This window comes from Aotus nancymaae, unplaced genomic scaffold (genome assembly GCF_030222135.1).
Source record: "Aotus nancymaae isolate 86718 unplaced genomic scaffold, 86718_ANA_hifiasm-v0.15.2.pri h1tg000006l, whole genome shotgun sequence".
NCBI lineage: Eukaryota > Metazoa > Chordata > Mammalia > Primates > Aotidae > Aotus > Aotus nancymaae.
In genome coordinates this window covers 76139164-76165717 of record NW_026988417.1, presented here as the reverse complement: position 1 = coordinate 76165717, position 26554 = coordinate 76139164, and the positions used below count along the sequence as shown (strand labels likewise).

The window sequence follows — 26554 nt, the reverse complement described above, 5'->3', positions numbered from 1 at the left end:
ATGAATATATTGTGTAGTGGTGAAGTCTGGGCTTTTAGTGTACTCATATATAGTATGACCTAAAAGGTAATATTTCATCCTCCACTTCCCTCCCTCCCTCCTACCTTTTGGAGTCTCCAGTGTCTATTATTCCACTCTGTATGTCTCTGTGTACCCATTGTTTAACTCCCACTTAAAAGTGAGAACATGTGGTTTTTGATTTTCTCTTTCTAAGTACTTTTGCTAAGGATAATAGCCTCCAGTGTCATCCATGTTACTGAAAATGACATGATTTCATTCCTTTTTTATGGCCTTGTATTCCATTGTATTCCATGGTGTATGTATACCGGTTTTTTTTTTTTTTTGAGACGGAGTCTCACTCTTTCATGCAGGCTGGAGTGCAGTGGCATGATCTCGGGTCACTGCAGCCTCCGCCTACCAGGTTCAAGTGATTCTCCTGCCTCAGCCTCCCAAGTAGCTGGGATTACAGGTGTGCACCACCATGCCTGGCTAGTTTTTGTGTTTTTAGTAGAGACAGGGTTTCACCGTGGTGGTCATTGATGGACACTTCAGTTGATTCCCCAACTTTGCTATTGTGAATAATGCTGTGATAAATGTATGAGTGCAGGCGTCTTTTTGACAAAATGATTTATTTTCCTTTGGGTAGATACCCACTAGTGGGATTGTTGAATTAGTAGTTCTATTTTTAGTTTTTGAGAAATCTCCATGCTGTTTTCCATAGAGATTGTACTAATTTACAGCCCCACCAACCATGTTCCCCTTTCTCCACATCCTCACCAACATCTATTTTTTGACTTTTTAATAATAGCCATTCTGACTGGCAGAGAAGATGGTATCTCATTGTGGCTTTAATTTGCATTTCTCAACCGTGTATAAGTATTCTCCTTTCTCCACATCCTCACCAACATCTGTTTTTTTGACTTTTTAATAATAGCCATTCTGACTGGCATAGAAGATGGTATCTCATTGTGGTTTTAATTTCCATTTCTCTGATGATTAGTGATGTATAAATCTCCAAAAGGAAACACAACAGAAACAAAAATAGACAAATGAGACTTAATTAAACTAAAAAACTTCAGCATAGCAAAAGAAATGATCAACAAGGTAAACATACAACCTACAGAATGGGAGAAAACAATGCACTCAACAAAGGGCTAATGTCTAGAATTTACAAGGAGCTCAAACATCAAGGTAAAAATAACCCCATTAAAAAGTGGGCAATGCACATGAACAGACATTTTTCAAAAGAAGACACAGGCACCCAACAAACATATGAGATACACACTTTCTTGACTTGGAGGTTCACACATCGTAGTCAGTGTTTATTCTGTACACTCTATAAATGAGGCTTCTGGCATATATCACTTCAAGATAATTCTTAAACATGTTAATAGTAGTTCATCGCTTTAAAAAAATTGCTAGCTTAGTATAAGCCTTCCAGAAAATGAAAAATAGTGCTATAAATTAGTTACAGTTTATTAATCATGGGTCTCTTTGGATAACATTTGAGATCAAATATTTGAAGGCAAACTGCAAAATTCTGAATTGCTTTATCTTATTTGGTAGACAGACTCTACCCTAAACGTTTCAGTCCCACACTCTTGACTATGGTTAAAAGTAATTACATAGATTTTGACTTCTGCTTCCAGGAAGATGGAATAGATGTGTTTTCTCTATTCTTTCTACTAAGTATGACTAAAACCCCTGGACATTATACATAAAACAAACATAAGAGGACTGTGAAGAAAAGGTGGCAGACTCACTAGGGACCTTAGGACCCAAATAATTTCCTAGATTTTGTTTTTCTTCAAATATTCCAGACTTGGAACTGAAAAAGCCAGATATCTCGAAATGTCAATGGGTACAGATTGGGGGGCGGGGGGGGGGCAAGCAGGGAGCCTGCTTGGCAGGGGCCAGTGGAAACCAGGTCGGGAAATTGAGCTTCTAATCCCAGCTGGTGGTGATTGGGCAGCATCTCCCACCCCCTTCTTTTGCCATTGCAGTGTCAAAAAAAAAAAAAGCCAACTGAAATTAAAAGTTTAAATAAGATTCATTGTCTCATGACATAGTACTTAAGTGTCCAGATTTCAGTTAAGAATCATTTGTCATACCAAGAACTAGGAAAATCTCAACTTGAGTGAAAAAAAGACAGTCAGTAGATGAACAACACTAAGAAAGCAGAGATGTTAAGATTTCTTACAAAGATTTTTAAAGCAGTCATCATAAATATGCTTGAAACTAATGAAAAATATCACATCTCAGAAAAGAAATAGAAAATATAAAGGAGAACCAAATGGAAATTTTCTAACTGAAAGATACAATAATTGCAATAAAAATTCAGTGGATGGGCCCAACAGTAGAATGGAGGGGATGGAGGAAGGAATCAGTGAACTGGAGATAGAATAAAAGAAATGACATAATCTGGAAAATGGAAAAGAGACTGAAAAATCAAAGACCTTTGGACTATACCAAATTATCTAATATTTGTTTCATGAGTCTTGGAAAAACAGGAGAAAGGCTGGGACTGAACAATGATTGAAGAAATATTGGCTGAAAAAGTACCAAATTTAGCAAAAGACATAAACCTACATATTTCAGAAAGTGAACAACCTCCAAACACAATCAGCACACAGAATCCTCACCTCAGCACATCATAATCAAACTTCTAAAGCTAAAGAAAATTTTAAAAGCTGTGATAAATACAAAAAGCACAACCCGTAAGAGGAAAATGAATTTGTACTTCATCAAAACAAATTTTGATTTGTGAAAGACCATGTTAAGAAGATTAAAAGACAAGCTCCAGGAGAAAATATTTGCAAACCACGAGTCCAACAAAAGACTGGTATCCAACAAAAGACTATATATCCTACGTGTGTTGGGGGTCGGGGGAAAAAGGAAAAAAGCACACACACAAAAACCAAAACAAACAAAAGCCTAGGATAGGCCAGGCATGGTGGCTCACACCTATAATCCCAGTACTTTGAGAGGCCAAGGTGGGCAGATCACTTGAGGTCAGGATTTCAAGACCAGCCTGGCCAATATAGCGAAACCTCATCTCTACTAAAAATAAAAAAATTAGCTGGGTGTGGTGGCACATGCCTGTAATCCCAGCTACTTGGGAGGCTGAGACAGAAGAATCAACCCAGGAGATGGAGGCTGCAGTGAGCTAAGATTGTGCCACTGCACTCCAGCCTGGACAACAGAGCGAGACCTTGCCTCAAAAAAATAAAATAACCAGGATATATAAAGAACTCTTAAAACTAAACAATAGATATTTTGTCGTCCAAGATGGCCAGTAAGGTGCAGCTCAGGATTGCAGCTCCAAGTGAAAGTGCAGAGGAGTACGCCGCATTTCCAGACGGATTTTTATTGCCCACAGACCAGGAGATTCCCAGGCGGAGGAGCCCCACGGGTCGCCAGGGTGGCTGTTTTGGCCAGTGTGGCTGTTTTGCCTGCGTCCCGGCGCAGCGGCTCCCGGTGCAGAGTAAACGGGACTGTGTTCCTACTTAGCCAGCAAGGGGAGCTGAAATAGGGAGCCAGGCCAGGAGATTCCCAGGCAAAAAAGCGCCAAAAATCTCAGAGCCGCGGTTTCAGCTTGTGCAGTGGGTCGCCGCACGGGAAATCACACAGATCCCGGCGCCTATTCAACAGGCGACCAGGACACCTGGGAGAGAGCCAACCGTTCAACTAAAAAACAAAAGGCTCTGAGGCAGGGAGCCAGGAGATCAGGCCCTGCTGGTCCCACCCCCACAAAATCAAAAACAAAAACCAAAAAACAGTAATTGGAAATGCTCTGGGTTGAGAGTTTCACAGCAAGCACAGCTGAACCCGGGACGGTTCAGCTCTGTGGGGGAGGGGTGTCCACCATTACCGAGGCACCCCACCATTACAGAGGCAGTCCACCATTTCAGAGGCAGTCCGCCATTCCTTCGGCAGCCTGCTGTTGCTGAGGCAACCCACCATTACAGAGAGAGTCCGAGTCCGTCATTACAGAGGCGGGCCAACATTGCAGAGGCAGTTCTGACTACACCCATATAAACAGGACTGCAGGGAAGTTCACATGGCAGCTGGGCGGAGCCCACAGCAGCTCAGCGAAGCCTCTGCAGGCTGAGAGTGACTAGGCTGCCTCCTTGTGGGCAGGGCAGCCCTGAAGGAAAAAAAAAAAAGGCAGCAGCACAGTAGAAACTCATAAAAACCTAACTCCCTGGGACAGAACACCTGGGGGAAAAAAAGGGGGTTTATGAGTTCTGCTGCTGCAGACTTAAATTTACCAGCCCAGCAGCTCTGAACGAACAACAGGGCTCACAGCTCAGCACCTGAGCTAATATAAAGGACAGACTGTTTCCTCAAGCAGCTCCCTGACCCCCATATATCCAAAGAGTCACCTCATAAAGAGAGCTCAGACTGACATTTGGCAGGTATCCTTCTGGGACAAAGCAGAAGAAGAAACTGATAGCAACCTTTACTGTTCAGCAGCTGCTGCAAGTGATCCCCAGGCAAGCAGGGCCTGGAGTGGACCTCAGCAGTCCTACAGCAGAGAGGCCAGACTGTTAAAAGGAAAACTAAGAAACAGAAATAACTTCATCAACAACAAACAGGACGTCCACTCAGAGACCCAATCATAAAGTCAAGAACTACAAAGCCAACAGGTGGATAAATCCACAAAGATGGGAAGAAACCAGCGCAAAAAGGATGAAAACACCCAAAACAAGAACACCTCTCCTCCTACAAGGGATCACAACTCCTCACCAGCAAGGAAACAAGACTGGATGGAGAATGAGTGTGATGAAATGACAGAATCAGCCTTCAGAAAGTGGGTAATAAGAAACTTCCATGAGCTAAAAGAACATGTTCTAACCCAATGCAAAGAAACTAAGAACCTTGAAAAACGATTTGATGAAATGCTAACGAGAATGGACAACTTAGAGAGGAATATAAGTGAATTGATGGAGCTGAAAAACACAACATGAGAACTTTGCGAAGCATGCACAAGTTTCAACAGCCGAATTGACCAAGCAGAAGAAAGGATATCAGAGGTCGAAGATCAACTCAATGAAATAAAACGAGAAGGCAAGATTAGAGAAAACAGGGTAAAAAGGAATGAATAAAGTCAACAAGAAATATGGGACTATGTGAAAAGACCTAATCTACGTTTGATAGGTGTACCTGAATGTGACGAAGAGAATGAATCCAAGCTGGAAAATACTCTTCAGGATATTATCCAGGAAAACTTCCCCAACCTAGCAAGGCAGGCCAATATTCAAGTCCAGGAAATACAGAGAACACCACAAAGATATTCCTCAAGAAGAGCAACCCCAAGGCACATAATAGTCAGATTCACCAGGGTTGAAATGAAGGAGAAAATGCTAAGGGCAGCCAGAGAGAAAGGTCGGGTTACCCACAAAGGGAAGCCCATCAGACTCACAGCAGATCTCTCAGCAGAAACCCTACAAGCCAGAAGAGAGTGGGGGCCAATATTCAACATCCTTAAAGAAAAGAACTTTCAACCCAGAATTTCATATCCAGCCAAACTAAGCTCCATAAGGGAAGGAAAAATAAAATCCTTTGTGAACAAGCAAGTACTCAGAGATTTCATCACCACCAAACCTGCTTTACAAGAGCTCCTGAAAGAGGCACTACACATAGAAAAGAACAACCAGTACCAGCCACTCCAAAAACACAACAAATGGTAAAGAGCATCAACACAATGAGGAATCTGCATCAACCAACGGGCAAAACAGCCAGCTAGCATCAAAATGGTAGTATCAAATTCACACATAACAATATTAACCCTAAATGTAAATGGACTAAATGCCCCAATCAAAAGACACAGACTGGCAAATTGGATAAAAAGCCAAAACCCATCAGTGTGCTGTATCCAGGAAACCCATCTCACATGCAAGGATACACAAAGGCTCAAAATAAAGGGATGGAGGAAGATTTACCAAGCAAATGGAGAGCAAAAAAAAGCAGGAGTTGCAATTCTCATCCTTGATAAAATAGACTTTAAAGCAACAAAGATCAAAAGAGACAAAGAAGGACATTACATAATGGTAAAAGGATCAATGCAACAAGAAGAGCTAACGATCCTAAATATATATGCACCTGATACAGGAGCACCCAGATACATAAGGCAAGTTCTTAATGACTTACAAAGAGACTTAGACTCCCACACAATAATAGTGGGAGACTTCAACACACCATTGTCAATATTAGACAGATCAATGAGACAGAAAATTAACAAGGATATCCAGGACTTGAACTCAGACCTGGAACAAGTAAACCTAATAGACATTTACAGAACTCTCCACCCCAAATCCACAGAATATACATTCTCCTCAGAACCACATCACACCTACTCTAAAATTGACCACATAATTGGAAGTAAATCACTCCTCAGCAATGCAAAAGAACAGAAACCATAACAAACAGTCTGTCAGACCACAGTGCAATCAAGTTAGAACTCAGAATTCAGAAACCAACCCAGAACCGCACAGCTTCATGGAAACTGAACAACTTTCTCTTGAATGTTGACTAGATAAAGAATGAAATGAAGGCAGAAATAAAGATGTTCTTTGAAACCAACGAGAATGAAGACACCACATATCAGAATCTCTGGGACACATTTAAAGCAGTCTCTAGAGGAAAACATATAGCAATAAGTGCCCACATGAGAAGCAAGGAGAGATCTAAAATTGACACCTTATCATCAAAATTGAAAGAGCTAGAGGAGCAAGATCAAAAAAACTCAAAACCTAGCAGAAGACAAGAAATAACTAAGATCAGAGCAGAACTGAAGGAGATAGAGACACGAAAAACCCTTCAAAAAATCAGTAAATCCAGGAGCTGGTTTTTTGAAAAGATCAACAAAATAGACAGACCACTAGCCAGATTAATAAAAAAGAAAAGAGAGAATAACCAAATAGATGCAATAAAAAACAATAAAGGGGATATCACCACAGATTCCACAGAAATTCAAACCATCATCAGAGATTATTACAAACAACTCTATGCACATAAACTAGAAAACATGGAAGAAATGGATAAATTCCTGGACAGTTGCCTCCTCCCAAGCATAAACCAGGAAGAAGTCGAAACCCTGAATAGACCAATAACAAGGTCTGAAGTCGAGGCAGCAATTAAGAGCCTACCACCCAAAAAATGCCCAGGTCCAGTTGGGTTCACAGCCGAATTCTACCAGACATACAAAGAGGAACTGGTACCATTCCTTCTGAAACTATTCCAAATAATCCAAAAGGAAGGAATCCTTCCCAAATCATTTTATGAGACCAACATCATCCTGATACCAAAACCCGGCAGAGACTCAACAAGAAAAGAAAACTACAGGCCAATATCCATGATGAACATAGATGCAAAAATCTTCAATAAAATACTGGCAAGCCGATTGCAACAGCACATCAAAAAGCTTTTCCACCATGATCAAGTAAGATTCATCCCGGGGATGCAAGACTGGTTCAACATATGCAAGTCTGTAAATGTAATTCACCACATAAACAGAACCAAAAACAAAAACCACATGATTATCTCAATTGATGCAGAGAAGGCCTTCGACAAAATTCAACAGCCGTTTATGCTAAAAACCCTCAATAAACTAGGTATCGATGGAACGTATCTCAAAACAATAAAAGCTATTTATGACAAACCAACAGCCAATATCATACTGAATGGGCAAAAACTGGAAGCATTCCCTTTGAAATCTGGCACTAGACAAGGATGCCCTCTCTCACCACTCCTATTCAATATAGTACTGGAAGTTCTAGCCAGAGCAATCAGGCAGGAAAAAGAAATAAAGGGTATTCAATTAGGAAAGGAGGAAGTCAAATTGTCTCTATTTGCAGATGACATGATTGTATATCTAGAAGACCCCATCGTCTCAGCCCAAAATCTCCTGAAACTGATAAGCAACTTCAGCAAAGTCTCAGGATACAAAATCAATGTGCAAAAATCACAAGCATTCCTATACACCAATAACAGACTTAAAGAGAGCCAAATCAAGAACGGACTGCCATTCACAATTGCTACAAAGAGAATAAAATACCTAGGAATACAACAAACAAGGAACGTAAAGGACCTCTTCAAGGAGAACTACAAACCACTGCTCAACGAAACAAGAGAGGACACAAACAGATGGAGAAACATTCCATGTTCATGGTTAGGAAGAATCAGTATCATGAAAATGGCCATAGCGCCCAAAGTAGTTTACAGATTCAGCACTATCCCCATCAAGCTACCAATGACCTTCTTCACAGAACTGGAAAAAAACACCTTAAATTTCATATGGAACCAAAAGAGAGCCCGCATAGCCAAGTCAATTCTAAGCAAAAAGAACAAAGCGGGAGGCATCACACTACCAGACATCAAAATATACTACAAGGCTACAGTAATCAAAACAGCATGGTACTGGTACCAAAACAGAGATATAGACCAATGGAACAGAACAGAGGCCTCGGAGGCAACACAACATACCTACAACCATCTGATCTTTGACAAACCTGATAAAAACAAGCAATGGGGAAAGAATTCCCTGTTTAATAAGTGGTGTTGGGAAAACTGGCTAGCCATATGCAGAAAGCAGAAACTCGACCCCTTCCTGACACCTTACACTAAAATTCACTCCAGATGGATTAAAGACTTAAACATAAGACCTAACACCATAAAAACCCTAGAAGAAAACCTAGGCAAAACCATTCAGGACATAGGCATAGGCAAGGACTTTATGACCAAAACACCAAAAGCATTGGCAACAAAAGCCAAAATAGACAAACGGGACCTAATCAAACTCCACAGCTTCTGCATGGCAAAAGAAACAGTCATTAGAGTGAATCGGCAACCAACAGAATGTGAAAAAATTTTTGCAGCTTACCCATCTGACAAAGGGCTGATATCCAGAATTTACAATGAACTAAAACAGATTTACAAGAGAAAAACAAACAAGCCCATTCAAAAGTGGGCGAAGGATATGAACAGATACTTTACAAAAGAAGACATACATGAGGCCAACAAACATATGAAAAAATGCTCATCATCACTGGTCATTAGAGAAATGCAAATCAAAACTACATTGAGATACCATCTCATGCCAGTTAGAATGGCGATCATTAAAAAATCTGGAGACAACAGTTGCTGGAGAGGATGTGGAGAAATAGGAACACTTTTACACTGTTGGTGGGAGTGTAAATTAGTTCAACCATTGTGGAAGACAGTGTGGCGATTCCTCAAGGACCTAGAAATGGAAATTCCATTTGACCCAGCAATCCCATTACTGGGTATATATCCAAAGGATTATAAATCGTTCTACTATAAGGACACATGCACACGAATGTTCATTGCAACACAGTTTACAATAGCAAAGACCTGGAACCAACCCAAATGCCCATCGATGATAGACTGGACAGGGAAAATGTGGCACATATACACCATGGAATATTATGCAGCCATTGAAAACGATGAGTTCACGTCCTTTGTAGGGACATGGATGAACCTGGAAACCATCATTCTCAGCAAACTGACACAAGAACACAAAATCAAACACCACATGTTCTCACTCATAGACGGGTGTTGAACAATGGGAACACATGGACACAGGGAGGGGAGCACTATACACTGGGGTCTGTTGTGGGGGAGTGGGGGGGACAGCAGGGGGTGGGGAGTTGGGGAGAGATAGCATGGGGAGAAATGCCACATATAGGTGAAGGGGAGGAAGGCAGCAAATCACACTGCCACGTATGCACCTATGCAACAATCTTGCATGTTCTTCACATGTACCCCAAAACCTAAAATGCAATAAAAAATAATAATAATAAACAAAAAAAATTCCTTTGAGAGGCCGAGGCGGGTGGATCACAAGGTCAAGAGATCGAGACCATACTGGTCAACATGGTGAAACCCCGTCTCTACTAAAGATACAAAAAATTAGCTGGGCATGGTGGCATGTGCCTGTAGTCCCAGCTACTCGGGAGGCTGAGGCAGGAGAATTGCCTGAACCCAGGAGGCGGAGGTTGCGGTGAGCCGAGATCGCACCATTGCACTCCAGCCTGGGTAACAAGAGCGAAACTCCGTCTCAAAAAAAAAAAAATTCAATTACAAATGGGTAAAGATACTTCAAGAAAGAGGATATACAGATTTCAGATAAGTACATAAAAGTATGTTCAACATTCTTAGTCTTTATGGAAATACAGATTAAAACTGCAATGAGGCTGGGCATGGTAGCTCACACCTATAGTCCCAGCACTTTGGGAGGCCCAGGTAGGAGGATCTTTTGAACCAGGAATTTGAGACCAGCTTGGGCACATAGTAAGACCCCTGTCTCTGAAAAGGTGAAAAAAATAGCCAGATGTGGTAGCATACACCCATGGTCTCAGCTGCTCGGGAGGCTGAAGTGAGACAATTGCTTGAGCCTGGGAGGTGGAGCTGTAGTGAGCCATGGTCATGCCACTGCACTTCAGTCTAGATGACAGAGTAAGACTCTGTCTCCAAAAAAAAAAGAAAAAAAAAACAGCAACAACAAAAAACTATACTGAAATATTACTACAAACCTATCAAAATGGCTGAAATAAAAAATAGCAACAATACCAAATGCTAGTGTAGGTGTAGAGGACCTGAATCACTCATACATTGCTGGCGGGAAGGTTAAGTAATATAGCCTCTCTGGAAAAGATTGGGAGTTTTTGTTTGTTTTTTAAAATCTAAATATACAACTACCATCCAACTCAGCAGTTGCACTCCCGAGCATTAATACTAGGGAAATGAACAGTTATGTTCACCTAGAAACCTGTATGTAAATATTTATAGCTGCTTTACTTGTAATAGCCCCAAACTATAGACATGTCCTTCAGTGAGTGAAGATTAAACAATGTATGTACATCTGTACCTGGGAAAGCTACAGCAATAAAAGGAATGAACAATTGATATATGAAACAACCTAGATGAATCTCCAGAGAATTATGCAGAGACAAAAGCCAGTCTGAGACGGGGGACAGTGGTTCACGCCTGTAATCCTAGCACTTTGGTAGGCTGAGGTGGGTGGATCACCTGAGATCAGGAGTTCAAGACCAGCCTGACCATCATGGTGAAACCCCATCTTTAAAATAAAAAAAAAATAAAAAGCCAGTCTGAAAGAGTTACATACTATGTGATTCTATTTATGTAACATTCTTGAAATGACAGCATTACAGAAATAGTGAATAGATTAGTTTTGCCAGGGATTAAGGAGGGGACAAAGACGAGGTAAGTGAGTGTGGCATGTGGCTATCAAAGGACAAAATGAGAGATCCTCGTGGTGACAGCAGTGTTTTACATCTTGACTGTATTAATATAAAAATTCTGGTTGTGAGATTGTACTATAGTTTTACATGTGATATTATTGAGGGGAACTGGGTATAGGGTATATGAGATCTTTGTATAATTCTTTAAATCACACGTGATTCTAGAATTATATCAAAAGAAAAAGCCTCATTAAGAAAAATACTACATTAGGCTGGGTACAGTGGCTTATGCCTGTATTCTCACACTGGCTCACACCTGTAATCACAGCATTTGGGAGGCCTAGGCTGGAGGATCACCTGAGCCCAGGAGTTCAAGACCAGCCTAGACAACATAGTGAGACCCTGCTTCTACAAAAGGAAGGAAGGAAGGAAGGGAGGGAGGGAAAGGAAAAGAAAGAGAAGGAAGAAAGAGAAGGAAAGGAAGGGAGGAAGGGAGGGAGAGAGGGAAAAGAAAAGAAAGAGAAGGAAAGGGAGGAAGGGAGGGAGGCAGGGAAAAGGAAAGAGAAGGAAGAAAGGGAAGGAAGGACGGAAGGAAAGAAGGAAGGATTGAAAGATTAGCTGGGCATGGTGGCACACACCTATATTCCCAGCTACTCAGGCTGAGGTGGGAGGATTGCTTGAGCCTGGGAGGTCAAGGCTGCAGTGAACCATGGTTGTGCCGTTGCACTCCAGCCTGGGCGACAGAGCAAAACCCTGTCTCAGAAATAATAATAATATATTCAAACCAACCAACGTTTTCAATTTTCTTAATTAGCAAAATATGACCACTTTAGTTTTTCCTTTAATGATTTTTTTCTCACTAGATAAAAAGGTGATTATCTTACATCTCCCTCAAGCCATTTTTCTCTTATTAGAAGATTCCAGATCCTGCACTGATGTACAAAAAAGCACCAAATGAGTATTTTACAGCTATTGAGGTGGTTTTGCTAACATGAATTTTATTTTTTTATTTTATTTTTAATTTTTTGAGGTGGAGTCTCACTCTATTGCCCAGGCTGGAGTGCAGTGGCACGATCTTGGCTCACTACAACCTCCACCTCCCAGCTTCTAGCAATTCTCCTGCCTCAGCCTCCTGAGTAGATGGGATTACAGGCGCCCGCCACCATGCTCAGCTAATTTTTGTATTTTTAGTAGAGATGGGGTTTCACCATGTTGGTCAGACTGGTCTCAAACTCCTGATCTGGTGATCTGCTCGCCTCAGCCTCCCAAAGTGCTGGGATTACAAGCGTGAGCCACCACGCCTAGCCGCTAACAAGAATTTTAAAATATTTTGTGCGTCTCTTTTAAATGACATGTTTAAAAGCTGGGCCAAATTATAATGCTTACTTCAGTTTCTTAAAGGCAGTATATCATTAAGGTCATGTTTGTGGCTCAGAATTTTGCTTAATACATTACATGCTAAGTACATTGCTGATATATTAAATGGAAAGAGAATTGCTATTAGGGTGTACAGGCTAAATGTTTTTGTTGATGTATATAATCTACTAACCATGTCACCATTTGATAAACATTAAGTTAAGAACATTGAAATAATCTCAACACACAGATATTCATGATTTAGTTTAGTAAGCTATAAGTTTTCTGGTTTCGTAGAAACCACATCAAAAATGTTTCGATGAAGTGCTTATTTATTTGCAGCGTTCAAAATTGCCAGCTAATTATCACTATTCTGAAGGGGCAAGCATAACCTTTTGGTTGGTAGTGGAGTTGGTGGGACAAGACTGGCTGTGCTACCCGTAGTATCTGTGACCTGGGAAAGTTACTGAGCCTCTGCCTCAGTTTCTTCCACATTAAAAATGGCAAGAACTTGTAAATGACTGAAAGACAGGGTTATTTATTTATTTATTTATTTAGAGACAGAGTTGTGCTCCTATTGCCCGCATCCTGGGCTCAAGCAGTTCTCCTGCCTCAGCCTCCCAAGTAGCTGTGATTACAGGCACCCACCACCACGCCCAGCTAATTTTTGTATTTTTAGTAGGAATGGAGTTTCACCACATTGGCCAGGCTGGTCTTGAACTCCTGACCTCAGGTGGTCCATCCGACTCGGCCTCCCAAAGTGCTGGGATTACAGGCGTGAGCCACCGTGCCCAACCTAAAATGGGATTATTATAAGGATTCAGTGATGTGATGCAGTTAAAGCTTTTAGAATAGTGAACATTGTAAGCACTCAAATACTAGCTAGAATAATGCTAATACCCTGAAACAAATATAAAAACAAATACTATTTTAAATTTGAAACTATAGGAATCAAATCAGGTGTAAAAGATCCCATTCTGATAATCTAACCAGCCTGAGTCATTAGTCAGAGTTATTGCCAAGCTGCTTTATTACACTGTGAAGTATGGTATAAATCCCATCAGCAAACCTTTTATGTAAAGGCCAGTTAGTAAATATTTAGACTTTCTCTGTGAAAATTGAACATATCATACTTGCTAAGCTGAATAGCTAAATAGCTGATAAGGAAGTTCCTTGCGTTTTTGTTTTGTTTTGTTTTTGACAGAGGGTCTTGCAGTGTCACACATGCTGGAGAGCTTGGTGTAATCATGACTAACTAACTGCAGCTTCAACCTCCTAGGCTCAAGCAGTTCTCCTACCTCAGCCTCCCCTGTAGGTGGGGCTAAAACTGATGGTCTCAAACAATCCTCCCGCCTCAGCCTCCCAAAGTACTGGGATTACAGGCCTGAGCCACTGCACCCAGCCAGGAAGTTCCTTTCTTTTGTTTGTTTAGAGATGGAGATGGGAGAAAATAGAATGAGTGGTGGGAATTTTTAGTTCTTTTCAAAGCTATTTTAAATATGAAATTTTGATTCTTAACAGTATTTAAAATGTTGATTTCTCTCTTCATTCATATTTGTGCCTACCATGGTCCAGTCTCTTAATTAAATGTTTAAATAAATGATTGAGTCATAACATGAGGCTAAGGTATCTGTTTTTATATTTTAAGGTTACAAGAACAGCAAATCGCCCAATAGCTGCTGGAGACATTTCAACTTTTCAGTCCTTTGTTTTTCTTGGGGGACAGCTAACCTTGGCACTGGGTGTTCTTCTGTGTCTGAATTACTACAGGTATATTAAACATGTTTTCCACATCATGTGTAAAAATCTCTCCTTTGAAATGGAGAAAGTAGGAATAAAATGAAATATCTTTATCACAGTTGTTTATTGGCTACTTATCAAGCAATAAGTAATAATAACACTGTAAGTTAGCAAGTGTAAGTAACTCACCACACATTTTAAAATCTGCTTCAAGAACGCTTTTGGCCAAAGGAGTTAAGAAATGAACAGTTAATTTGTTTTGAACCTCCTTCAGTGTTTGCACTATATTCCCTAAGGGATACAAGGCAATTCATAGGTTTTCTAAGTGTATGCATGGATGTGTGTGTATACACCCATATATATATATATATATATATATCATTTTATTTATGCTGACAGTATCCCTAAAGTAGACTTAAAGCAGGAGTGATTATACTCATTTTGCAAAAAGAGGAACTATGTCTTTCCCAGGGTCGTGTTACTAATCAATGACTGAAGAAAGAAGTTGGAGGATTCGGCCGGGCGCAGTGGCTCACGCCTGTAATCCTAGCACTTTAGGAGGCCGAGGTGGGTGGATCACTTGAGGTCAGGAGTTCAAGACCAGCCTGGCCATCATGGTGAAACCTCATCTTTAAAAAAAAAAAAAAAAGAAGTGGGAGGACTCATTTCTATACCTCTTAAGCAGAGACAAAACAAAACTTTTGTGCATCAGATTGCTGTTTACAAAGTACTTCAATGTGAGAGATAAAAGAGAAAAGAGTTACTTTATAGACACTAGATTTCATTGCATGCCTTGCCCTGATAGCATCAATTACATGAAAATATTTTTGGAAGGTTATTTCTAGAAGGGATAGTGTTAGATAAACTTTGAGGTCTTAAGAATATCTTACTTTATCACATTTTCATAGGTGCTTTCTTTTTCTCCAGAAAAGTAACACCCCATCTCATGCATATAAGGAGGGATATCTTGACTCTAATTATCTGTTAGGACATCTCAGTTTATTAGATGCCTTAATGTTTGCAAACAGTTCAGAGAGGCAGTAACATTTAGTGGTTAATAGGCTGGACTCTGGAGCCAGCCTAGACTGCCTTAGATTTGAATCTGGGCTCTGCTCTGACTAGCTATATGACAATTGGTAAATTACTTAATTTCTTTGTGCTTCAGTTTCCTCATCTGCAAAAAAGGAGAAGAATAAAACTATTATAATACTTGCCTTTTAGGGTCATTGTGAAGATTATAATGAATTAACAAATGTCATTCACTTAGAACAGTGCCTCATACATGAAAGTACTGTATGTGTTAGCTGTTACTTTGTTGGGTTGTTTTATAATGTTTAAAGTAGTTTTCTACTCATCCTTTATAATAGGGAAAGTCAAAGTCTAGGAAGATAATTTACATAAAAGTATAATTTAAGATAAAATCTATTTTCCAATTAGTATTACATCATTGTCTTAAAGTATTTCATGGTTTCTAAGAGGTAATGGTAATAATCATTTTAATGGTTTTTCCTCTTTTCAGTATAGTTCTGGGAGCATCATCCTTACTTCTTGTCATCACCTACCCACTAATGAAAAGAATTACATACTGGCCTCAATTAGCCTTGGGTGAGCTTAAAATAACTATAAGTATTTCCTTTGATACTTGCAAACTATACTTTTATGGAGAGATAGGTAGATAAATAGATGAAATGACAAATCAGTCATATAATTTTCCTAACCAAGAATAGATTTTCATATTTAAAGGAGGGCAGTTAGCTATTTTTACTAGCTAAGAAATATTGCATATTTATTAGGGTTATCAGCATCATTTCTTCCCCTCTCTCACCTCTTCTCCTCTTTTCCCTTCCCCTCTCCTCTTCTCTCTTCTGTCAGAAACAGGGTCTCACTCTGTTGCCCAGGCTGGAGTGCAGTGGCACAATCTCAGCTTACTGCAACCTTGACCTCCCAGGCTCAAGTGATCCTCCCACCTCAGCCTTCTGAGTAGCTAGGACTACAGGCATTCACAACCGTGCCTGGCTAATTTTTGTATTTTTTGTAGAGACAGGGTTTCACCATGTTGCCTAGGCTGGTCTCAAACCTGAGCTCAAGCGATCCACCTGCCTTGGCCTCCCAAAGTGCTGGGATTACAGGTGTGTGTCATCACGCCTGGCCATCATTGCTTTCTGAAATGCTTTTGCAAAAATCTAGGTATATCATGAAAAGGTGTTTGTTCTAGATAACCTGAAGAATTTGGGGAATGGGGTAGGAAGCACTCTGTGGCAGGAGAACAAGGGTTAAAGTGTGTGTGATAACTGTCTAAGCTATCACCTTAGACAGCTCCTGTTCTGTGAAGCGTCTCAGGAAGAAGTTAGACAATCTCTTCTGGGCTACCATAGCATTCTAATCCAGCACTTACTCATTTCAACAGCATTAATTGAACAAGAATATGTTGAGAGCCTCCTATGGTCTCCCAATTAATAAATTGTGGCCCAGCATTTAGCATAGCACTTGGCACAGTGCAGGTATTGAATACATACTTGTTGGTGAAAAGAGAGGAAGATAGTTAGGTAAGTATGTATCAGAATCTGTTGTAAAAATATCTATTCCCAGACTTTTCTGTTCTATTCCTAGAACATTCCTAGAATGATTCTAGTTCTTTGAACCATTTTTTTTTTTCAGTAAATGAAAGAATGAAAAGCAACTCAAGAAATTGATGTGAGCCTGATTTGTGGGAAACTTGTGGTAGAATCTTTATTTTTTTCTAAGAGCCTCTCATTGAATGTTCTCTTTAGTATTAAATTTGAAATTATATTCTCAGTATAAGCATTTCCTATGTATAAGATAATGTTAAGAAGCTGGTATATTTACTCCAAACATTTATTGAACCCCTGCATTTACTTTATGCCAGGAATTGCAGCAGGTGCTGGGAAAATAAGAATGACTAAAACACACTGACCATCTTTAAGGAGTTGAAGATGGAGACAACAGATAGACAGGTCATTGCAGCACAACATGGCAGGCAGGAGTGATATGGGACCACAGAGGAGAGGCACTTAATCACTTAAGGAGGAGACATGAGTGGAAGTAGGTAATAGAGAAGGAGAAAAGGGGATTCTGAGAAAAGATATTTGGGACACATTGAATTTAAGGTACATGAGCAACTTGCAAGCAGAGAAGAAGTCCAGCAGACAGTTCAGTTTGTAGTCTGGAGCTTAGAGTGATCAGGCTTGCAAGTAGAAATTTGGGAGCTGTCAACATGTAGATATTCGTTTTCAGTCCTCAGAGAGGATGCCCTTGTGGAATAAGTCAGTGTTCCTATGTATATTCTTGTTTCTGTAGCTAATAGAGGAGGCAAAGTGGTAACAGAAAGAACATGGGTTTTTGAGTCAAATAGATGTAAGTTCAGATCCCAGCATCTACTGTTTATTAGTAGTGCCATGCCCCATACTAGGTGGGATAAATCTCTTTAAACTTTCTATTTACTTAATTGGGGGATATTATTCTTTTTAGTAGCTCTGTTATTTTAGTTGTTAATCAACCTCTCTGAGCGTGTTTCCTTTTTTGTAAAATAGAGCTAATAATTACCACCGAGCGTTGAAAGGGTTTAAGGAAGGAACACACAGAAAGCAGCACACACACAGTCTGATACCCAGGAGCATTCAGTGCGCACCGATGCCCCTCTTTCCCTTTGGAATTCTAAAGTGCATGTTGTAGACTTTCCCCCTTTTTGTGTTTTGCTAATTGTAGGCTTGACGTTTAATTGGGGAGCATTACTTGGATGGTCTGCTATCAAGGGTTCCTGTGATCCATCTGTTTGCCTGCCTCTTTATTTTTCTGGAGTTATGTGGACACTAATATATGATACTATTTATGCCCATCAGGTAAAGAAATTATATCTTTTTCTTAACTTTGGTTCAGTTCTGCTGTTTTTAAAGAACCAAATTAAGGGGAAAGCATTTTTTTCTAAAATTTGTTGTTGTTTTTTAATAACTTTAAGAACCAAATTAAGGAGGAAGAATTTTTTTCTAAAAAGAAAGTCATTCACAGTTCCATGGCTCCCACAAAATATTTTTTTATGTTTATGTATGTTTACCAGAGTTCAACTCATTTATTTTACTTACAAACAATAAAGTAGTATTTCCTGTATGCCAGGTACTGTTTTAAGTACTTTAAAAACTTAGTTTAATTCCCCCAACAGCCTTCGAGGAAAGTACTTACATTATCCTCATTTAACAGAAGAAGAAACATGTGAAGAAGTTACTTGTCCATGTCACACAGTTGGTGGGTGGCAGAGCTGAGATTTAAACCCAATGTTTAGAGACTGCTTTTAACCACTACATTCTCCTGTCCCTCTAATCACTGAATTATGCAACTTTTTTACTTGGTATAGTAAGTGAACATTTTCCCATATTTTTACCAGTTCTTTGTCATTGTCACTTTAAGACTATGAACTATAAGATAATGCATGCCCCAGTTTAACATACTATAAATTTGATGTGCCATAATTGAAAAAAATTGAACAGTTTCTCTATTTTGGCTACTTAAGTTGTTTCTGAGTTTTCACAGTTATAAATAATATTGTTCTAATCATTAATACTTCATGAATAGTTTTTCAGTTAAATTCTTAGAAGTAGTAAAGTGTTATAAACATTTTTTAGCTTTTGATGTTGCCTTTTTCATAAATTCAATTTTAAAAACTCATTTTTTTCATTTGCATTTATAAACTCCCTCCCAACTTTAATGAGGAGTAATTGACAAATAAAATTAGGTATATTTAAGGTATACAGTGTGATGATTTGATAGTACATGTTCTGAACTTTTTAAAAAAGTTTTTTTCGGTATTTTTCTGAAATATGATTATGTATTCTCAATCATTTACTTGAAGAATATGTCTAGATTTTATCCTGTTTTCTTCCACTGAAGTCCTATGCCCTGCCACATTTGTATTATCCTGAAAAGGCAGATCTGTAATCAGCCTTACTTTCAAAGTGAAACTTGACTTACAGGTTGAAGAGATGCCTGTACTTTTTTCAGTAAGGTCTGGAACCAGTGCTTAGGATACCAGTACTCCAATTAGATTAACAACTTCAGGAAAACACCACATACTCATTGGCACTTTTGTGGTTCACATAATTACTGACACAGTTTGCACCCTGAAGGTGATTGTAGTATGAAAGGAAAACCAGAAACACTAACCCACAGTCATCGTGATTTGGATTTGGGCCCCAAAAGAGGGCCTGTCAGGTTGCTGTCTGCCTGTAGTTCAGTGCAGAGAGTTCAACATGCAGCCACTAATATCACGTGACCATGATCATTTACAATGGTATTTGGAGATACTTATAAATAAACTTACTGGGAGAAACTAGGCAGCTACATGTGGTTATATCATTGAGACCTAGCTCTACCTAAACAGGATTTGGTAGGAAGGGCAAGGGATAATTGGGCTAGAAGGGCCAGAAGTGCAAAGTGAGTGGGTGTGGTTAGGTGGTAAGTGAGCATTTTTCTACATCTGTGATTTTAGGAAGAAACTAAAATGTACAGGAGATACATTGAGGTTTGAGAATTCTGAGGCAGAGAGGAGCTATGGAAAGAATTAGAGCTGAATTTTAATCCTAACACTGTAAAAATACAGTTAAGCGTCATTATAGGATTTTAAGAAATACAATAATATATAGAAATGAAGCTGGATGGTGATTTTAGCAGTGGTGTTTAACTTTGATTGACCTGCACATTCATTACTGATCAGCCTGTTTCTGAGTTACTGTCATCTCTTACCACTTATGGTGTATCTGCATGTTCTGTAAAAGACAATTTCTTCTGCAAGTAGTTAGTGGTCATGAGGTAAAAATTAAAAGAAAAATAATAAAATCATACAAAGAAGAGAAACAGGCTGTCGTTAGACTGCAGTCAGTCTGCTAGCTCAGGCTCTAGGAGGAACTCTGATAACGTTATCTCAGAAGGCAAAGCTCAAGAAAATGTGCTCTGAAGACTCCCAGTACTCCCTCACCATCTGGAGGAAAACATCAATTTCCTCCCTGATCCTTACCCTCATAGTATGAGTGAGCCTAAGAATTTATAGATATGTTTCCTATGTATTGCTTGCCTGTTTTGTATCAAAATGACACAGTGAAGGCCGTGAAAAATGTCCAAACAGGATAGTACTGCAGACATCAAAGAAGAGCTCAGTGCAGAGCTCTGCAGGACTGATCTGAACCTGTCTGGGCTCAAGATAAGGCCACCGGGCCCACATACCAAAAGTCTTGAGTAAGCCTGTCACTGTATTGATTAACTGCTTTTGTTCTTGCTTCTATAACCTGGCTTCTTTTCACACCCTAAGATGTATAAAAAGCCCTTGCTTTCTTCGTTCTTCGCTCAGTTCCTTACACCTTAAATAAAGCCCTCCTGTAACCTCATGGGTCTCTCCGGTTCCCTGATTTCCCACTACAGTAATTGGTTGCACAACCTTGTGAATATACTAAAAAACATGAAATCTGACACTTCAAAATGTGTATTTTATGGTGTGTGAACTAAAGCTTAAAAAGCAGACAGTTTATTTTTCTTTCTGATATTAGGACAAAAGAGATGATGTTTTGATTGGTCTTAAGTCCACGGCTCTGCGTTTCGGAGAAAACACCAAGCAGTGGCTCAGCGGCTTCAGTGTTGCAATGCTGGGGGCGCTGAGCCTAGTGGGTGTCAACAGTGGTCAGACTGCTCCCTACTACACTGCCCTGGGTGCTGTAGGAGCCCATCTGGTTCACCAGGTTTGACCTTTTTCATATTTGTCCCTCATATTTCCTTGGTATAAATTATAAAAATTAAACAGTATGCCCTCTGTGTTTACCTGGCAAGGAACTTCATAAACAGCTGCTTGGCTTGTACTACCTTTAACAGACCCCCCTGCCCTCTGGCCCCAACTTATAAGAAAGCTAGCTATATTATTTTATTTTTAATTTTTTTTTGAAACAGTTGTCCAGCCTGTCGTCCAGGCTGGAGTGCAGTGGTACGATCACAGCTCACTGCAACCTCTAACTCATGGGCTGAAGTGATCCTCCCACCTCAGTATCCTGAGTAGCTGGGACAACAGTTGTGCACCACCATGCCTGGCTAATTTTTTTTATTTTTTGTAGAGAGGAGGGATCTTGCTGTTTTGCCCAGGCTGGTGTTAAATTCCTGGCTTCAACCAATCTTCCTGCCCTGGTCTCCCAAAAGTTCTGAGATTACCAGTGTGAGCTACCAACCCAAGCTAAGCTGTATTATTTTAGAAAAGTAATTTAGGCCTAAATCCAGATTTTCCCCTCTGATTTTCCTGGAATTACTTCTGATTCATATCTGGAAAAATTTAAGAAATATCTGAAGCTTATGGTTTGAGTTGAGTTACTCTAAAAGCAAACTTACAGATAAAGCTTTTTAAAAAAATCTGGGTTTCTAGTAATGGTTAGTGGACTAATTAAGTTTGGTTTCCGCTGGCATGAAGACCAAGGCCAAATAAGACATGAACTGCAGAACATGTCAAAGTTCTTTCAGTAGACAGCAGGAAGCATTTCAGGATATTCACCCACACCACATCCCCTACCTGTCACACACTTAGGTTGAGAATCTACATTGCTGACTTGTAAAATGAATGAACTAAATCTAATTTTAACTCAATCACTTGCCAGCAAATGGACTATGTTTTTATATCAATGTTATTGTTATTTTCATTAAACAGAATCAAAAAGGTATTCATGGCAGATCACCTGGGGTCAGGAGTTCGACCAGCCTGGCCAACATGGCAAAACCCCATCTCTACTAAAAATACAAAAAGTAGTCGGGTATGGTGGCAGGTACCTGTAATTCCAGCTACTCGGGAGGCTGAGGCAGGAGAATCACTTGAACCCAGGAGGCGGAGGTTGCAGTGAGCCAAGATCGTGCCACTGCACTTCAGCCTGGGTGGCAGAGCAAGACTCCATTTCAAAAAAAAACGTGTTCATGAGGCTATATTTAGATGACTGATTTTATACAGTTGCAAATTACTTATCAGTGTAGGCAAGACTTACATAAAATGATATGAAGGAAATCAGAATCTGATGTCTATAAAGTAAACCATATGCTATGTCCCCTTCACTGCCTTCCTCACTGTGAAAACTAAAATGTGAATTGGTGACACTCCAGGATGTTGCCATTTTTCCCTTCAGAATTTCTCAGCATCCCTTTTTGGGCATAGCTCAGCTCCATGAGGGCTGACATTGTCATTTGATTGTTTGATCTGGATAATGGGTATATGTTAATATTTAAACACCTGAACATTAGATAGTACAGGAAGGCAAAAATTATTAGGGATATTATAAGAAATACTCTACCAGGCACAGTGGCTCACACCTGTAATCCCAACACTTTGGAAGGCCAAGGTGGGCAATCACATGAGGTCAGGAGTTTGAGTCCAGCCTGGCCAACATGGATAAACCCCATCTCTGCTAATAATAAAAAAAATTAACTGGGGATGGTGGTATGCACCTGTAATTCCAGCTACTCAAGAGGCTGAGACAGGAGAATCACTTGAACCCAGGAGGCAGAGGTTACAGTGAGCCAAGATGGCGCCACTGTACTCCAGCCTGGGCAACAGAGGGAAACTGTGTCTCAAAAAAAAATAAAGAAAAGAAATACTTGGAGCCCACTTTATATTTTAAATCACATTTATGGTCCTCTGTCCAGTTTTTTGTTTGTTTGTTTTTTGTTTTGAAACAGAGTCTTCCCTCTGTCACCCAGGCTGGAGTGAAGTGGCATGATCTTGGCACACTGCAACCTCCACCACCTCCTAGGTTCAAGCGATTCTCATGCCTCAGCCTCCTGAGGAGCTGGGACCACAGGCACACACCACCATGCCCAGCTCATTTTTATATTTTTTTAGTAGAGATGGGGCTTTGCCATGTTGGCCGGACTAGTCTTGAACTCTTGGCCTTAAGTGATCCGCCTGCTTCAGCCTCCCAAAGTGCTAAGATTACAGGCGTGAGCCACTGCACCTGGCCTCTCTGTCCAGGTTTTGATACAGTATTTGATGATGGACATCGCCTTCTAGTATTTAAAGAGAAAGGAAATCATGATAATTGTAAGTCTGCAGACCACATAATAAAGAATAGTCCCCTATGCCTAAGGAAGATAGGAACATACATGAGACTTCCTTAGTATATTTGCAGGGCTACCATGGGAAAAAAGGAGTATGCTTCTTCTAGATTACTAGCAACAGATTTAGGTCTCTAGCTCCTCTTCTCTAAATGTAGGTCCCTAAACAGGAGAGATTTAGAAATGTGGGTGGGCATTTTTGGTTGTAATAAACTAGGAGGGGTGACTATATGGATGATGGCCAGAAACAGTAAATGTCTTTCAGTGCACCGGATTGCCCTGCATAAAACAGAGTTGTCCTGCCCAAATGTGACTTGTTCTCCATTGAGAAACTTTGCTCCAGACACTAAAACCAGAACTGGAAGGTAGGAGTTGCAGGGAGACAGACTTTAGATCAGTATAAGGAAGAACTTTCCAAATAGTTAGAACTACAAACAGTATGGGTTGCCTCACAAGCATTCATGCAACCCTCAACTAAAAGTTCTTAGGAAACAGCTTGGATAATTCCAAGTGAAAATATATAGTAAATTTTTCTTTTCCTTTTCTTTTTTTTTTTTTTTTTTTGAGATGGAGTCTTACTCTGTCACCCAGGCTAGGGTGCAGTAGATCATGGCTCATTGCAGCCTTGACCTCTTGGTCTCAAGCAGTCTTCCCACCTCAGCCTCTTAAGTAGCTGGGACTACAGGCATGCACCACTGTGCCCAGCTGATTTTTTATTTTTTGTATTTGCTGTTTTCTCGTCTGTGTTAACATGTTTATTTGTGATGACCCAAAGTCCAGAGTAGGAATTAATACAACCTTGTGTTCCTCTCTTGCAGATTTACACTCTAGACATCCACAGACCTGAGGATTGTTGGAATAAATTTATCTCCAACCGAACACTAGGACTAATACTTTTTTTAGGGATTGCCCTCGGGAATCTGTGTAAAGAAAAGAAGACAGACAAAACAAAGAAAAGTATAGAGAATAGAATAGAAAATTAATGAATGAAGTTTATCTAGGATTTATTAAAACAAATTTTTACAAAATATAATTAGATTTGAGTACAAAACCTCTTACAATATGTTAAGGAACTAAAAACCTGAAGATGAAGATTTAGAGCGTTTTACCTGGATTTTAATTCAATTATTTGCTAGCAAAATTCCCCCTTGTCACAGAAACCAGGGACTCTTCAGGATTTGATATGGCCTTGAGTATTTTAGTTGACATATTCTTCTGCCCATTATAATTCTCCCCTGAAGTTATGGGGATTGTATGAGTTTTGGCACTCTAGAAAAAGCCAGATGTAGGTCTTATGTAAATGAATGTCTATAAGAAAATGGACTCTTTTTTTAGGGAAAAATAAAAGTTGCTATGGGAAGTTGGGGCTTATTGTTCTTTATTGTGTGTGACCTTTAGTCACTGCCAAAAACTGTAATTTAAGAAGCCAGTTCTGTATTTACAAAGGTATATGCCACAACTGAAAAAAGAAAAAAAAAAAAAGAAACCAAGTCTGTTTCTTTATGTTTTAGGAGAATTTAGGCAAATTAAAGTGTTTAGCTGTTATGGCCACATGTACCACTGTTTACCAACCCTGACTTTCATTTGGGAGATTTGGTCTCTCTGTGCAGCCACATTGACCAGAACAAACAAGCAGGCAGTCACCAGAGACTATCTTAATTTTTTGTCTATATCTTTTTTATCTTAATCCCATTATAGTTTATAGGATAGTGATATGTTATTTAAATGTTTACTGTTTTTTCCTTTACCCACCCCACCTTCAGAATGTTCTCAACACAGTAGCCAGAGTAATTCTCTTAAAACCTAAGTAAGGTCATATTCCTCTTCCCAGAACCCTCCAGGATCTCCCCAGGTTACTCAGTACAAACCAAAAGTCCTACCACCTGCCAGGCCCTCCGTAATCTGGCCTCATGTCTGATTTCTCACACTCACACCTGTAGCCACGCAGGCCTTACAGTTCCTTAAACAGGCTGGGTAGACTACTACTCCAGGGCCTTTGCATTTACTGTTCCCTTTGCCTGGAAAGTTCTCCCCAGATTATGTCTTATCCTTCACTGCAGAACCTTTCTTAAACATCACCTTCTCTTAAGAGGCTTTTCTTAGCACTTTCAAAAATCTCACATAAATACTACCCATACTTCCTATCCCCTTGCTTTTGTTTTTTCATTTTTTTCTCTTCAGCTCTTACTAACCTAAAATATATCTTACTTGATTTAAATTGCTCTCATAGACAGTGGGCTGTAGGGCAGTCATTTGTGTGTGTGGGTGTGGGCAGCAGTAAGTACTAAATTGCATGATGATGATGATGATGATGATGCAGCTGACAAGCACTTATGTATGCCAGGCACTGATAAGCACAGGAAAATTTATTTAACTGTTTACTCAGGACATACAGAGCCACTGGGAATGACCTGGGTCAGGTGTAGCAGCTGTAACTTTGCTATAGCAGCAGTGAGTTGAAGGGGAGAAGAATTAGGAGCATAATACCCTACTTTTGAGGAAATATGATTGGCTTTGATTTTAACGAATTCTGACTTTGCATCGGAATAGACAGAGTTTAAATCTATGTTGATTTCTGTTTTCTTACAGATATCACCCCATATGTAAAATGCCTAAAACATCTTAACCCATTCCACTGTTTCCAATTAAAAAAGGATGAGTACAATGTACTTCAATTTTACAACATTCTCCTTAGTTGATGAAAGTTAAAATGGAACACATTTTTTTTTCCTGGCAGCCCCGGGGCAGGGGAGCCTGCGCACCCGCGTCGTCCGGAACACATCTTAAAATCACTAAAAATCCTGCAGCTTTTTGTGATCTATGGGACAAGATAACATTAGTTCATAAGCACTCAGAAAGCTTATTGTGAAAAAGGTGCTTAAACGTAATTGAATTACTTTAGTTCTTTTTCATTATTTCTTCCTTTTCCCAGTAGAAACACTGAAAAACTAATGTAAATGGGTAAGAGATAGTTGTTTAAAAAGAAAAAAGGATGAAGTAGATTATTGGTCTCTAGAATCACAGACTTACAACTCGAGTTGGAAAGACATACAGCAGTCATCCATCTAGTATCAGGATTGTCCGTCCCCGGGAAAATTGAGAGGGGCATTGCCAGGAGTTTGTGACAGTTGAAATGACCAGCAATGCCTTGGGAA

The 26554-nt window shown here is 39.8% G+C and overlaps 1 protein-coding gene across 2 annotated transcripts in view; it reads left to right on the top strand.

Moving 5' to 3' along the window:
- The window catches only part of COQ2 (coenzyme Q2, polyprenyltransferase), a 32786-nt gene extending 8027 nt beyond the window's left edge, over positions 1-24759 (top strand). For both annotated transcript variants that reach the window (XM_021669613.2, XM_021669614.2), the window contains exons 3-7: positions 14230-14351; positions 15841-15926; positions 18048-18181; positions 20873-21061; positions 24218-24759. In XM_021669613.2, coding sequence (XP_021525288.1) covers positions 14230-14351; positions 15841-15926; positions 18048-18181; positions 20873-21061; positions 24218-24382 — 696 coding nt within the window. In that variant the 3' untranslated portion in view covers positions 24383-24759. The remainder of the gene's footprint in view (positions 1-14229; positions 14352-15840; positions 15927-18047; positions 18182-20872; positions 21062-24217) is intronic.
- The last annotated feature ends 1795 nt before the right edge of the window (positions 24760-26554 follow it).